This window comes from Cyprinodon tularosa, unplaced genomic scaffold (genome assembly GCF_016077235.1).
Source record: "Cyprinodon tularosa strain WSP-4 unplaced genomic scaffold, ASM1607723v1 ctg30, whole genome shotgun sequence".
Taxonomy (NCBI): Eukaryota; Metazoa; Chordata; class Actinopteri; order Cyprinodontiformes; family Cyprinodontidae; genus Cyprinodon; species Cyprinodon tularosa.
The window spans coordinates 5,893,587-5,906,974 of record NW_024039008.1 but is presented as its reverse complement, the minus strand read 5'-3'; the positions used below and the strand labels follow the sequence as shown (position 1 = coordinate 5,906,974).

The following is a 13,388-nucleotide window of genomic DNA, read 5'->3' as shown; positions in this document are numbered from 1 at the left end:
ACCTATTTATTTATTGTCCCTTATAATCTTCAACTTAATCTATTTATTGCTTATTTTTTAAGTATCTATGTGCATGATATAATGTTTTTGTGTATTTTATTCTTCCTTTGTATTTTTTTACCCTATATATTTCTTCAATGCTATTTATTTGTGCCTGTCGTTTTTACATTTCTGTATGCATTTCTGCCTCATCATACAAATGAGGAAGGGCTGTGTTTAGAAGCTGAGTTGGTCCTTGGTCCGGTCCTCCTCCATACATGTTAAAATGCATTTCCCCCCCCCCCCCCCCCCCCCCCCATTTTTAGAGAAAGTAGAAGCGTCTTAATGTAAACAGGAGAGACAGTCCAGGAAAGAATTTGCGTATTTCTTAGAAAATCTATGATATTCTTGAGAATTACTGCGAAGTGAATCACCTAAACTTGTAGTAGTTGCTGGTATTCCAGGTTTAATCTTAAAAATAAACTATGTTAACTATGAATACTCTTCACCTAGGGTGAATTAAACATCTTAAGTTATTTCTGCATTGAAGTTATCATTACATACGTTACAAACTACTAAAGTTGTAAATAGCTGTGTCTACATTAAAATATAAAATCTTATCTATATGTTATAAATAAAAATACAAACACTGTTAAATGTATTTATTTATTTAATATATTTTAAAATCATGCTGTTATTATTAAATATTTAAATATCTATTAAAGTATTTGTTTGTGTAATAAATTATATATCCTGATAGTCATGCAGTACTATTCAAGTCTGTACCACACACATAGATTTATCCACTGGTGTTTTGCATTAAAGATAGTAATGAGTAATAACATTACTTGTTCAAACTGTCATTTAGGATTCATTTAAATTTATGCTGGCAAACTATATTCCCTACATAAAATGTCTGATTAGCATCTATTTAAAAGTAGACTCGCCTTATTGTTTTTAGATTCTGACTTAAATCTCAGAATTCTGACTTTAATCTCTTTTTTACCATAGTAAACGGAAATAAAATTAAAAAATCAGTTTACTTTTTAAAAATTATTCAGTGGCCCTAATCCTCTTCGGTAATATACGGAAGAGGATTAGGGCCACTGAAAAAAAAAAAAAAAAAAAAAAAAGTTAGCTGATTTTTAAATTTTATTTCAGTTTAGTGTGGGAAAAAGTCTTTTTTTCTCAGAATTCTGACTTTAATCTCATATTTCTGACTTTTTTTTCTCTCAGAATTCTGACTTTAATCTCAGAAGTCTGACTTTTTTATTGTCAGAATTCAGTCAGAATTCTGACTTTTTTCTCATACTAAACTGAAATAAAATTTAAAAATCAGTTAACTTTTTTTTTTTTTTTTTTTTTCCAGTGGCCCTAATCCTCTTCCGTAGCAATAACCAATATACAGCTATGGAAATTTCAACAGTAATGAATTTTTGAAAAATATCCATTGCATGTAACATGTAAAAATATTAGGCCTTTTGACCAATCTATTCTGCTGACAGCTAATCCACAGTCCAACAGACTGTAAAGGCAATTGGCTGTTTAGCCTGTCACGTGGATCTATTTATATCCAGAGGCCTTTCCGGTATAGGATGATTGACAGGTCTTTGGTCCAATCACGAGCTGATGTAGGATCGCTGCAGGGGGCGGAAGTTAGTGCTCTCACATGAGAAGCAAGAAGAAGCCATCGATGGTGATTAAATTGTAACGTTTATGGTCATGTTCATCGACTCCTCGTCCGAACGGGATGAATAATATCCGCCGTCAATATTTTTGGGTTCATTTCTTTTGGCGATGCGCAGTAAAGGAGAGTAATGTCGCTGACAACTGGTAGCTACCGGGGAAAAAAGGCAAAGCTGCGAGCAGAAGCAGGAGAGGTAAACACCCAGGTTAGCTGCCTGTGTTAGCCTCATGCTAATTTCCTCTGTTTTGGTCTCTAACGGAAACATTTTAATGGAATCCGCTTTCATATTTTTTCAGCAACGCTTTGTCCTTAACGTTAACACGTCATTCTAACGGTTTTAGTAGCATTACGCTGCTGCATTTTTTTATTGAATGTTGGTTTAGTTTGACGGTAGCTGAGACTTTCTTTCTGATCGTGTTGAATGTTTTGTCGTTAGTAGTTTATCCCTCGCATTTAATAACCATGTAATTATGATGTCATTTCGTTTCTTTAGAAAATGTGATCACTGTCACTTGATGTTTAGTCATCATCTGACCCCTCCTCATATGAAACATGTTGTTCTCCCATTATAGCTATTATTGCTTATGATGCATAAAAAGAATAATTTCACAAGTAGTTTGCAAATCAATCTGTTTCAAAACAGCCAATATTGGCTGTTTTGAAACAGGTTGATTTGCAAACTACTTTAGAAATTATTCTATTTATGAATCATAACAAATTTTAAAACTGTTTTAGTTCATAATAAAGAGTTAAACATCAGTGAGCTATATTTATGTGAATGTTTTCAGCATCAAAAGAAAAGAAAAGAAAAATGGATGATCGTGTATAGGTTGAAATTTATTTACAGAATTTCATATTTAGATGTTTCTCAGTTTACATTGGATCTTGGGTAAAGTTCTAACATCTGAAGATCCTGCAGATGATTACCTAAATGAAAAATGTGATGCATATTTAAAGGTCATATCATGTTAGTTCAATGATCTGTTATAGTCCTTTATTTCATGTAAAAAGTCATGTTTGTTATTGTTAGGTTGGATTTTTTTCACTGGTAAAATCCCTGGAATATTAGCCTTTGCAAAAGCTCATTAAACAGTTAGACTTTAGACCGCTTTTATTTTGTACACACAAGTGTAAACAAAAAGACATTTGGTTAAGAACAGCTCTCTGGACTATTTTTTAAAGTGCAGCCTTGATAAGGTAAGCAGCAGTGATTAAACAACTTTGTGATGAAAAACAGTTGCTGATAGGTGAAATCAATTCATATAACCTGGCTTTAAAAATATATTTATATATATATAACTTTACAAGGTAAATAAAGAAAATATCCAGCTGTCTACAGGCGAGAGGCGGGGTCCACCTTGGACAGGTTGCCAGTCCATCGCAGGGCAACACAGAGACAACCAACCATTCACACGCACACACTCACACCTAAGGAGAATTTAGAGAAGCCAGCTGACCTAACAGTCATGTTTTTGGACTGTGGGAGGAGAACATGCAAACTCCATGCAGAAAGACCCCAGGCTGGGAATCAAACCCAGAAACTTCTTGCTAAAAGGCAGCAGTGCTACCCACTGCCCCATTGAGCAGCTGACCCCGTTTGGGATAAGCGTGAAGAAAAATGGATGGATAAAGAAAATATCAAGCATTTTCTATTTAACATCATCAAAGCTTGTTTTAAACCTGTGATTCTAAATAAAAACCTGATTTTTAATCAGCGGCTGGATTAAATATATCGAGCGATTTGAGCAGATCACTGTGTCGCACCTGCTACTAACCATCCATCTTTTCACTGTTATTATTCAAACCTCATTTCATAAAAAGCAAAATAGGATTCAACATTTGGGGCAATAAAAATATATATTCAGTTTGTAATGACATTTTCAATTGTTGGCAGTAGTTTGATTTTCCTGTTAGAGGTATTAAAGACTTAACGGCTGCAGTTAGATTCAACCTGTGCAAACATTTTGCTTTGATGTACATATGGCAAAAAGTATAAAATGCATATAAATAAATACAACTAGCTTAAAGAATGTCTCACACTTCTTCTTTGCTTGCTTGCATTCTACTTATGATGTTTTCTGCTTTAATGTGCCTCATTTTTTATATTTAGCTTTCAACATGTTTTCCTTGCAGTTTTGATTCACTGTGTGCCCATAAAACTTTATAGTAAATGAATAGATGGACTTCTCTTGGAATGCCATGGTTTTTGATAGCCGCCCTTTGAGTTGCACTCTTTTCACCTGATGCAGCCAAACAGGAAGCTGCAGCAGCAACTCTCTTTGTGAACATAACTTTTGGAGGTAAAAATCCTGGATTAGATTGACCATTTTGACTTTATAAAAAAAAATAAATTATTATTTGTTTTACTCTTCTTATATTTTTTGTCCCGTTAATCCCAAAAGCCGATTGCCCCATTTTACCATTAAGTGATTTATTTTTTCCGAAAAATTAGCTTTGTTTTTTCACACCTGGAAGTTTACCTTGATGTAGACTTTATGTTAAAAACTTGAAATAATCTCATCAAAGAAAAAATTCTTTTTTTTCTGTCTTTGTTTTAGGTGTGATTAGTCCCACTGCAGGACAGTGTGTGGGGTCTTTCCGGCTCTGTATGTTCATGAGCGGCGTAGAAGACGGTGATTGTAACGTGATGCCAAAATGCTGCTGTCTCTGGGAATGCTGATGCTGTCCGCCACCCAGATTTACACCATCTTCACCGTGCAGCTCTTCGCCTTCCTCAACCTGCTGCCTGTGGAGGCCGATATCGCTGCTGTGAGTAGGCATATAAAAAAAAAAAAACCCACACAAATGGATGGTTTTTAACAGACAAGAAGGAATTGTTCTGTTTTGTTCAGAGCTTTAGATCGTCCTTGAGATGTGCTTCTGTTTATTTTCTGATTTTTGTGTTTGAATTTATTTCAGTACTCATTTGATAACAAAACAGAAACCTTTGAGGACATGCCTGCACGGTTTGGCTACCGGCTCCCCAGCGATGGACTAAAGGTGAGTTTCTGAGGTTCTAGACATCAGGGATTCTGGAAAAAAAATATTACTATAGCAGCTGTTACTCCAAATTAATTTATTTGACTATTTTCCAGCTCTGGATGTGTGTAAAAGAAGGGGAACTGACAGAATATGTCCAGACTGTATTTCTTAATCCATCCATCTATTCTTAATCCATGGATAAAAATTAGTTTCTTAAAAAACGATGTCTTTAGTTTGATCTGATGAAACTTGTGAATGCACACATTCACACTCACTAAAGGCTCATTTTCAATATTTTTGTTCTTATCTTCCTGAGCTTTACCTGTTATTCTGAAACAGGTTCTGACAGACGCTCCTTTGTTTTCAAACCTCCAGAAAGTTTCAAAAAGAAAAACAACAGAACCCACAACTAGAATTTTGCCAATTTCTATTTTTATGGCAGCCTCCCGCATTGATGGTTTGTTGGCCGATATTTACCACAACACTCAAGATTCAACAAAAGAACTCCATATGATAAAAAATTTGTGTTTCTGAAGTCAACTTTAATGTTAATATCCATATATAGTAGAGCTTAAGCTGTCAGATTAATTATGATTACTCAATTGTTGAAATTATCTGCACCTAATTTAGATACTGATTGGTTGCTAACTAGAGCATAGAGACTAACACATAACTTAGAGCAAACTCACTTACACTGCAAAAAATGGAAATCTAAATGAGTCATTTTTGCTTAAATTAAGTGCATTTTTCTTGAATTAAGGAGGTAATTGAGAAGATTTGCCAATGGAACAAGACAATTTACATTTATTATGAGAAAAAGACTATTGCTTTGTCTTATTTCAAGTGCATATTATCTAATTATCTTGTTTTTAGGAGTACAAATACTCAATCCATTGGCAAATCATCTTATCTGCTAAAATTAAAGGTGGGGTATATGATCCTGGATAAACGGTTCCTGCCAGCTACATTTTTGAAAATACACACCTTCAGCCCACCCCACGAAACCACGCCTCCAAATTACATGAACGCGCCTGCTGTCAGTCGAGAATGTTCGGATGTTCCCGAGAACGAGAAAGAAACAGGCCGAGACCTCGCGAGTGCACGTGACTCGGGATGAGGCGAGAAGCTCATGTCTATTACTAGCTAACCACAACATAACAGGCTAACTTCCATGATGGCGTCTTCTTCTCCTAGTACGGTAAGAGTGTTGAACAATTCAATATGGTCGTAAACAAGTTGTCACGGTTGTCATTTCAAGAAGTATTGATTAGGGTGACCAAACGTCCGTATTTCCCGGGACATATCCGTATTTCACGTCCTGTCCCGGGCGTCCCGGGTTTTTTTTTAGAAAGTGAGGAAATGTCCTGATTTCACTGCGCACGACGCTCCGTGTGACGTAATCCCTGAGCCGCGTCAGTGCAGGCAGCCCTGTTCTTAATCAGAGGCTCTGTTCAAAAACCTGGGCTGCATCCTCCAAGGACGCGGTCTACCTAGACTGGACCCTTCGAAGTCCTTGAAAATAAGGAGACCACAAGAGTTCTGTCTGTAAATTCGAACAGGTCCTCCCTTCAGCGGCACTTGGGGGGGGGGGGGGGGGGGTGTCACGAGTCTGTGAACGCGCAGGGGGGAGGGGTGGGGAGAGCTCAGAGCTGACGGTTGATGGGCGTGCCAGAAACCAGTAGAAGTAGGGATGATAGTTACTTCTATTGGTTTGCGTTTTCCTCTGACTACGCCCTCTACACTGGACTAAAAGATTTCGTTTTTTTTCCAAACATTCTATCTCAGTTGGCGCAATGGGCTCGTGAGGAGGTTTTCAATCAGTATGGTAAAAACATGCTCCAGAAAACATCACATACCCCACCTTTAAGGGTAAATACACTCAATTTAAGAATATTTTTTACTTAATTCTAGATGGTTTATGCAGTGTAGAGCACTAATTATGTCAAAGTCAAATGATAAATAGGCATTTTGGCATTTAAGATGGAAAAAACAAAATTCTGTGTTTATTTTCTACCCATAACTCCTAAAACTGGCATAATTTTAGCTTCACTTTGTTTACACTGTGTTTAAAATCATCTTTAAGGCACATTTGCTATCAGATTTTTAATCGATTAGCAACTAATCTTAGTTGCAGCTTTATTCCTTAGTCTTCAGGAAAAGTCTAGAAATATTCCACTCTTCTTTAACAAAGCTTCAATAAAGAATTCATTTTAAAGTGATGATGCTTTGTTGTTGCTTAGATCTCTCTTTTTGTGCCATAATTAGCAGCCCTCACAGAAGGTGATCCACAAAGCTCCCAAACAGAGAGGATGATTCATGTCTGCCATATAAGCTGGCCATTGTAGTTCTTTCCCACAGGCAAGAACTTGTTGATGTTGCACAAAAAGGCTTTTCAGTCTTCCAGAAGAGCTGATGGAGAAATATGTAATGCCATGTTTTGTGTTTGTTATTGTTTGGACGGGTTTGTTTGGACAATCGTAGCTTGTAGTTTGTGTTTATCGTGTTTACACGCTTGAGAGTAGAAACCAATCATTTTGGAAATGACACCAAGGTATAATTTCACATTTCAACATGAGATGATGTCTTATGTTTAAGTACAAGTGTACACTTATGTAGAACAGGAAATAGATACATGAACAAAAGGGATTATAAATACAGATTCAATAAGAAAACTAATCGTAAAAAGGTTTATTCTCAGGGAGGAGTTTAGACTTTTGAGGAATCTCCTTTGTAGATAAGATGCTACACATATAGAGACATACAGCTGACTTAAATGAATCTTAAATATATACGGTGGAATTAGAAAATCTTAGTTGTATAACAAGGTTATGAGAATTGAGAAAATTAGATTAAGATTGTGATGATGAAAGCATCATGGCAGGTATTGAAATATATTGTAACAAAGGGGCGACAGTGGCGTTGGATGTAGGAGTTTGCCTTGAAATCGAAGGATTGACGGTTCAGGCCCCGACTCCGACTTTCATTGTCGTTGTGTCCTTGGGCAAGACACTTCACCTGCATTGTGAAACATTTCTGTAGGCGCCGCTGGTCAGACTAACCAGGCTCTCTTAAGAGAGCTGCTTTCTCTGACTGCTTGAACATTGTCTTATTTGATGTCTGACTGGCCAGATTAGGCCAAGATACAATAAGCTTGTATCTTGCACATATAGACCGCCTAAATGGGTCAGTATAATTGTATATAGTGGATGGCATAAACCATATAGTGGCTTTTTTCAGAGCAGGAACATTTGTATGCAAAGTCGCCTCAATCCAGAAAAAAAAGAAAAGGATAATAATACAGTCAGTGCACTTAGCTGAAGGATATTAGTATTATATAAGAACAGGATTAGTCTCCCCATCTTCCATTTTGCTTTTTAATTTGCATCTAATCTCTGTGCTTTATTGATTTTCTTACCTTAGCCTTTGGCCCCATTTCGGGTTTTAAAGGAGACCTTATGGTTTAATTTGTGCAAATTTACTCCTCAGGTGTCTCAGAAGGACTCCCCTCATCTGCTACTGGTATTTGTCTCTGTCAGGTTGGATTTGACAGCACATAGTCACTCTGTGATTTTTACAGCTCCACAGAGGAGCAGTTTGTTGTCAAATGTTGCCCAGTAATCAACCACATTACCACAGTTCAGGATGGGGGCTGGGTAATAAAGGGAAGCTCATTTTAGTCAGCATAATGAGATTTTTGTTTTTAATGTATTTATATTACAATATAATAGCAGAGTATTTACATGACAGATGGACAAAGATATAGATTAAAACCTTAGTTTATAGTTTTAAAGAGCCATCAAAGTGGGCCGAGCCAAATGTTGCCCTGGAGCTGCAGGCTGCAGACCTTTGGTTTGGGTTGATCTACAGCGATGAACTTTCCTCCACACCCAATAAATTATTTAGTTCAATTCAGTTTATTTATATAGCACCAAATTCACAACACATGTCATCTAAAGGCACTTTACAGTTCAACCAGATCATACAGTCAAATTGATTCAAAGCATAATGTTAGAGATTGAAGAGATTGAACTAACAGATTCTGCAGAGTGGGAGAATAGAGATAGAATGATAAAATAGGGGTCCCTATGTCCTCCAGCAGTCTAAGCCTATAGCAGCATAACTATAGAGATAACTCAGGATAACCTGAGCCACTCTAACTATAAGCTTTATCAAAAAGGAAAGTTTTGAGCCCAGCCTTAAAAGTAGACAGGGTGTCTGCCTCACAGGCCAAACTGGTAGTTGGTTCCACAGGAGAGGAGCCTGAAAACTAAAGGAACTGCTTCCCATTCTACTTTTAGAAATTCTAGGAACCAGTAGTAAACCTGCAGATTGAGAGCGAAGTGCTCTGTTAGGGACATAAGGAACAATCAGATCTCTGATATAAGATGTTCTAATTTTACACTTTTGCATTGCTTTATTTGTTTTGCTGTCACATAGAATCGTATTATAATATGCCCTTTCTTTAGTTTAAATGTGAATGAATGTTAGATAATAAAGCTCTGTGGCTGAGGAGAACTTTTTCAGGTAATATGTGGAACATCTACCTTCTTTACCAAGAACTCCTCCAGTTTTCTTTGAATCAGAGGCTGTGTTTTATATTTAGGGTTTTATAATCTCCAGAGAAACATCTGGCATCACAAGACGACACACGCCTGTTTATTTCTCTGATTCTTCCCCACAGGGAAGGAGGCTCCATACAGAGCCGTTCCTGTTTCTAGTTGCACAACTCTGTGTTTACAGTCAGCTTAGGCTCTGCACCATGCAGCTGTAAGCCTGCCTTCACCAACTAAAGGCACCGGATGAAACCTTTCAGTGACTCTATGATTGTCCTGCTACAAAATCTGTTTTTATGTAATTGCTGAAAGAGCGTTTTTGGTTGCCTTCTAAAATATTACTTCATTTAAGAAGAAGATTTTCTATAGTAGAGTAGACAATGCTCCGTGTTTTCTAGAGATGCTATAGATTTATGGAAAAATTCCTGAATTCTAGATGAGACTGGTTGTAGAAGTAAACATAAAGATCTCCCCTGATCACTGCAATAATTCAATTCAGGCTGGTCACTAGTTTTATGTGAGCTCTGTTACAGCAGATTGTATCCTGGAAGCAATCCGTTACAAGCGGTAATCCAGAATATTTTATCCCATTGTCCTTTTTTTTCCCCAGTAGTATTTTCAAGCCTTTGATTATGTGATAAGTGGACTGTCTGACCGGAGACTTTTAAAAAAAGTTTTGTTCTGCAACATTGATTAATAAAGCAGCCACTAATTGGTAATAAAGTCCCAAAAGAACAGACAATACAATCTATTAAAATAAGTCAAGCTTAAAGTGTGATCCTTTTGTTTTTTGTTTTGTTATGAATTTTTCTTCATACCTGCTTTATCCGGGTCACTGGGGCAGCAGTTTCACCAGACTCCCAGACTTCCCCTGTCCCCTGATACCTCATCCAGCTCTTCTAGGGGAAGCCAGAAGCGTTCCCAGATCAGCTGAGACACATAGTCTGTCCAGCGTGTCCTGGCTCGTTCCTTAAGCCTCCTCCAGGTGGGACGCACCTGGATCACCTGATAGAGGCGACCAGGGGGGATCCGAAAGATGTCCAAGTCTCTGCTGACTCCTCTCGATGTGGAGGAGAAGCAGCCCTACTCTGGGCTTCTCCTGAATTATTAGATAAATCTGCATTTATGTATATTCTCTGTTTTCTCCCACATGTTTACATTTGATCACTGCCCCATTTTATGGAATGAAAAATTTTCATTTACTGTCTGGAAACCTGTACTAGAAATTTCGTTTTGTATACACCCCGTGTATAAAAAATAACAAATGTTGTCTAAGTTAAACATAAAAGAGACCTCCACCAAAACCTGACAAATAAAAGATTTTGACAAAATATACTACTCACAAAACTAAAATCTAGACTGTTTAAAGGGGTCTATCCTAAAAAGTTTAATTAATTCAAATAACTCGTTTTTAAGGTTACTTTTTTTTTTTTATTAAACTTTTAGTTTTGTTTTTCAAATTGCAGCAAGTCATTTGTAAGGTAAAAACACTCTGCTCAGGTGAACCAAAACTCCCAAAGGTATCATTTTGAGTTAAGATAGTAGAAGTGCTTTCGGTCGACCCTTTTCTACTTTCTATTTTCTATGTTTTCTCCTCTGCATTATACCTGGATGGTCATTATTGTGATTGGCTCACATTCCCCTACAGTGAGCCCAACAACATGCTTCTCTATGTTGTCCTATTTGCCATATAGGGCTTGGGCGTCATGACGTAATTCCTTTGCGTGGCCGCCATGTTGACGGCCTCCTTTACCGCTGCTCAGACTACTGCCTATGACTACTGCGTACTGTACTCCCTCTCAGCCGTGTTTTAATTTGATTTATTTCACCTTAACTTGATTTCAACCATGGTAAACCGTTGCTGTATTGTGGGCTGTAAAAGCTCAAGACATGATCGCCATGGGAAAAACATAGAAAATGGGTTAACTTTCCACCGCTTTCCTGCCTGGAGGTGCAACCACGGAGACCAGGTGTCAGAGATAAAGAGTCGTCTGCTAGCTTGGATCGCGGCTGTAAGACGACCGAACATAACTTTCCACAGTATCCCGATGTCAATGAGAGTGTGCTCGTACTCGTACTCGTCGTCTCCCGCTTTATCCGGAACCGGGTCGCGGGGGCAGCAGTCTAAGCAGAGACTCCCAGACTTCCCTCTCCGCAGACACCTCCTCCAGCTCTGTTGGGGGAAGCCCTAGGCGCTCCCAGGCCAGCCGAGAGACATAGTCTCTCCAGCATGTCCTGTGTCGTCCCCTTGGCCTCCTCCCGGTGGGACGTGCCTGGAACACCTCCCGAGGGACGTCCAGGGGGCATCCGAAGAAGATGTCCGAGCCACCTCAACTGACTCCTCTCGATGTGGAGGAGAACCGGCTCTACTCTGAGCCTCTCCCGAATGACCGAGCTCCTCACCCTATCTCTAAGGGAGAGCCCAGCCACCCTGCGGAGAAAGCTCATTTCAGCCGCTTTTATCCGGGATCTCGTTCTTTCGGTCAAAAACCCTTATGATGAGCACAACAACGAGGCAAGTGACGTCGCCCGGTACGGCAGAGCCGGGACCCCACCCTGGAGCCAAGCCTGGGGTTGGGGTTCATTGGCGAGCGCCTGGTGGTCGGGTTCTTCCTCGCGGGACCCGGCCGGGCCCAGCCCGAAGGAGCAACGCGAGGCCATCCCCCAGTGGGCCCACCACCTGCAGGGGGAACCATGAGGGACCGGTGCAAAGTGGATTGGGCGGCAGCCAGAGGCAGAGACCTCGGCCACCTGAGCCGCGGGCGCTTAAACTGGCTCAATGAGAGTGTGTTCCCTGCATTTTCATTCTGGTAAGTTAAAGATGCACGGTTTTATTTTATAGCCTACATTGTTTCTTTCCTTCAAAGTTGGGATCTTTTACGGGAAAATAATAAAAACGGCAGCGGGAAAAGGCTACTATACGTGAGAAACCCGGAGGGTTGGCAGTTAACGTTACTAACTACACCTTTGAAACACATAGCAGCTAGTTAAAAGTACATTACATGCGTGAGTGGTTGTTAGCACTAGCGGTTAGCAGCTACTAAACTAGCAGGTTCCAGAGCCCGTCTGAGCACAGCTTACATTGTACGGATTACTGTGTTCCCACTGTTTGCTGGCTTTATGATCTGCAGCTCCTGAACCCATCCATTCATGAACTGCACATGAGACTCCAAGGACTTATAGCTTCTAAACTGTTTTGAAGTATAGACGCTCACTCATCGGTGCTCCACTCATTGTTTGGAACTTCATATTGATCCAAATGATAAATAATAATGCTGATTTTGTCAACTTACCGGTCCCTAGCTTCTCTATTTAACGTGTCCCGGTAAATTCCAGATCCTTTTCGGGATTTTAACATCTTTTTTCTCTCTACTTCTACGTCTCTTCTTTCAACAACAACGTTGTATCAGAGCTATGTTTACATTCGCATAGCCTTCAATATGGCCGCCACGTCCCGCAATGCAACAAGGATCGCAAGACCTGTTGCATATACAAAATGCACTTTTCAAGCAATTATTTCACTTATGAAGGATAGAAAAAGTTATCCAAGACAGGCTTGTGTTATGAAATTCTGACGTTTGATCAGCCAGGAAAATCAGAGAGGAGGTATTTATTTTTCCTGGTTCATTCCAGATGAGTTTATATGTACTGATGGCCTTTTAAGGACCTGCCAAAACAATCTAGTTAAATTTAGCTCCAAACTCTGATTAGGCCTCCTTAAAAAACCTCATTTTATTGCTTTTATGTATTTGGAGGTTCACTTGTTTGAGTGCTTTGGTTTATGACACAAAATTAAAGTCTGCCAGAGCCAAGGATCACAGACTGATAGCTGGATATTGTTCAGGAGTTTCTGTGTTGTTTTGTTCTTTAATCTGTTGATGATTTCAGAGGAGTATTTGTAGGCCTGCTACACAAAGGAGCATTTTTAACTGTTGTGCTCATGGTTTTTAATGCTCAGTTATATTGAAATGAAGGTGTGAAATCTCAAAAAGCCTTCAGGATATCCTGGGTTTTTATGTTCCTGCCAAGTGTGCAAATATATACCTTCATTTTAATCCCAGGAGAAAGGTGGAATTTTTAAGCTGGAAAAGCACTCAAACAGGTTTTTTTTGTGAGTCTCTTTTGCAGTTGTGCATCTGCTGCATCACATGTTTTATTTTTCTTGTTCTGCTAAATGCACTGTAATG

The 13,388-nt window shown here is 38.9% G+C and overlaps 1 protein-coding gene across 2 annotated transcripts in view; it reads left to right on the top strand.

Annotated features, from left to right (window-relative positions):
- Positions 1-1,617: 1,617 nt before the first annotated feature.
- Positions 1,618-13,388, top strand: part of rnf13 (ring finger protein 13) — a 50,950-nt gene continuing 39,179 nt past the window's right edge. Inside the window, exons 1-3 of one of the 2 annotated variants that reach the window (XM_038291742.1) lie at positions 1,618-1,871; positions 4,225-4,435; positions 4,586-4,666. In XM_038291742.1, the coding sequence (XP_038147670.1) occupies positions 4,322-4,435; positions 4,586-4,666 (195 nt within the window). In that variant the 5' untranslated portion in view covers positions 1,618-1,871; positions 4,225-4,321. The remainder of the gene's footprint in view (positions 1,872-4,224; positions 4,436-4,585; positions 4,667-13,388) is intronic. The other variant, XM_038291741.1, reaches the window with a different exon arrangement.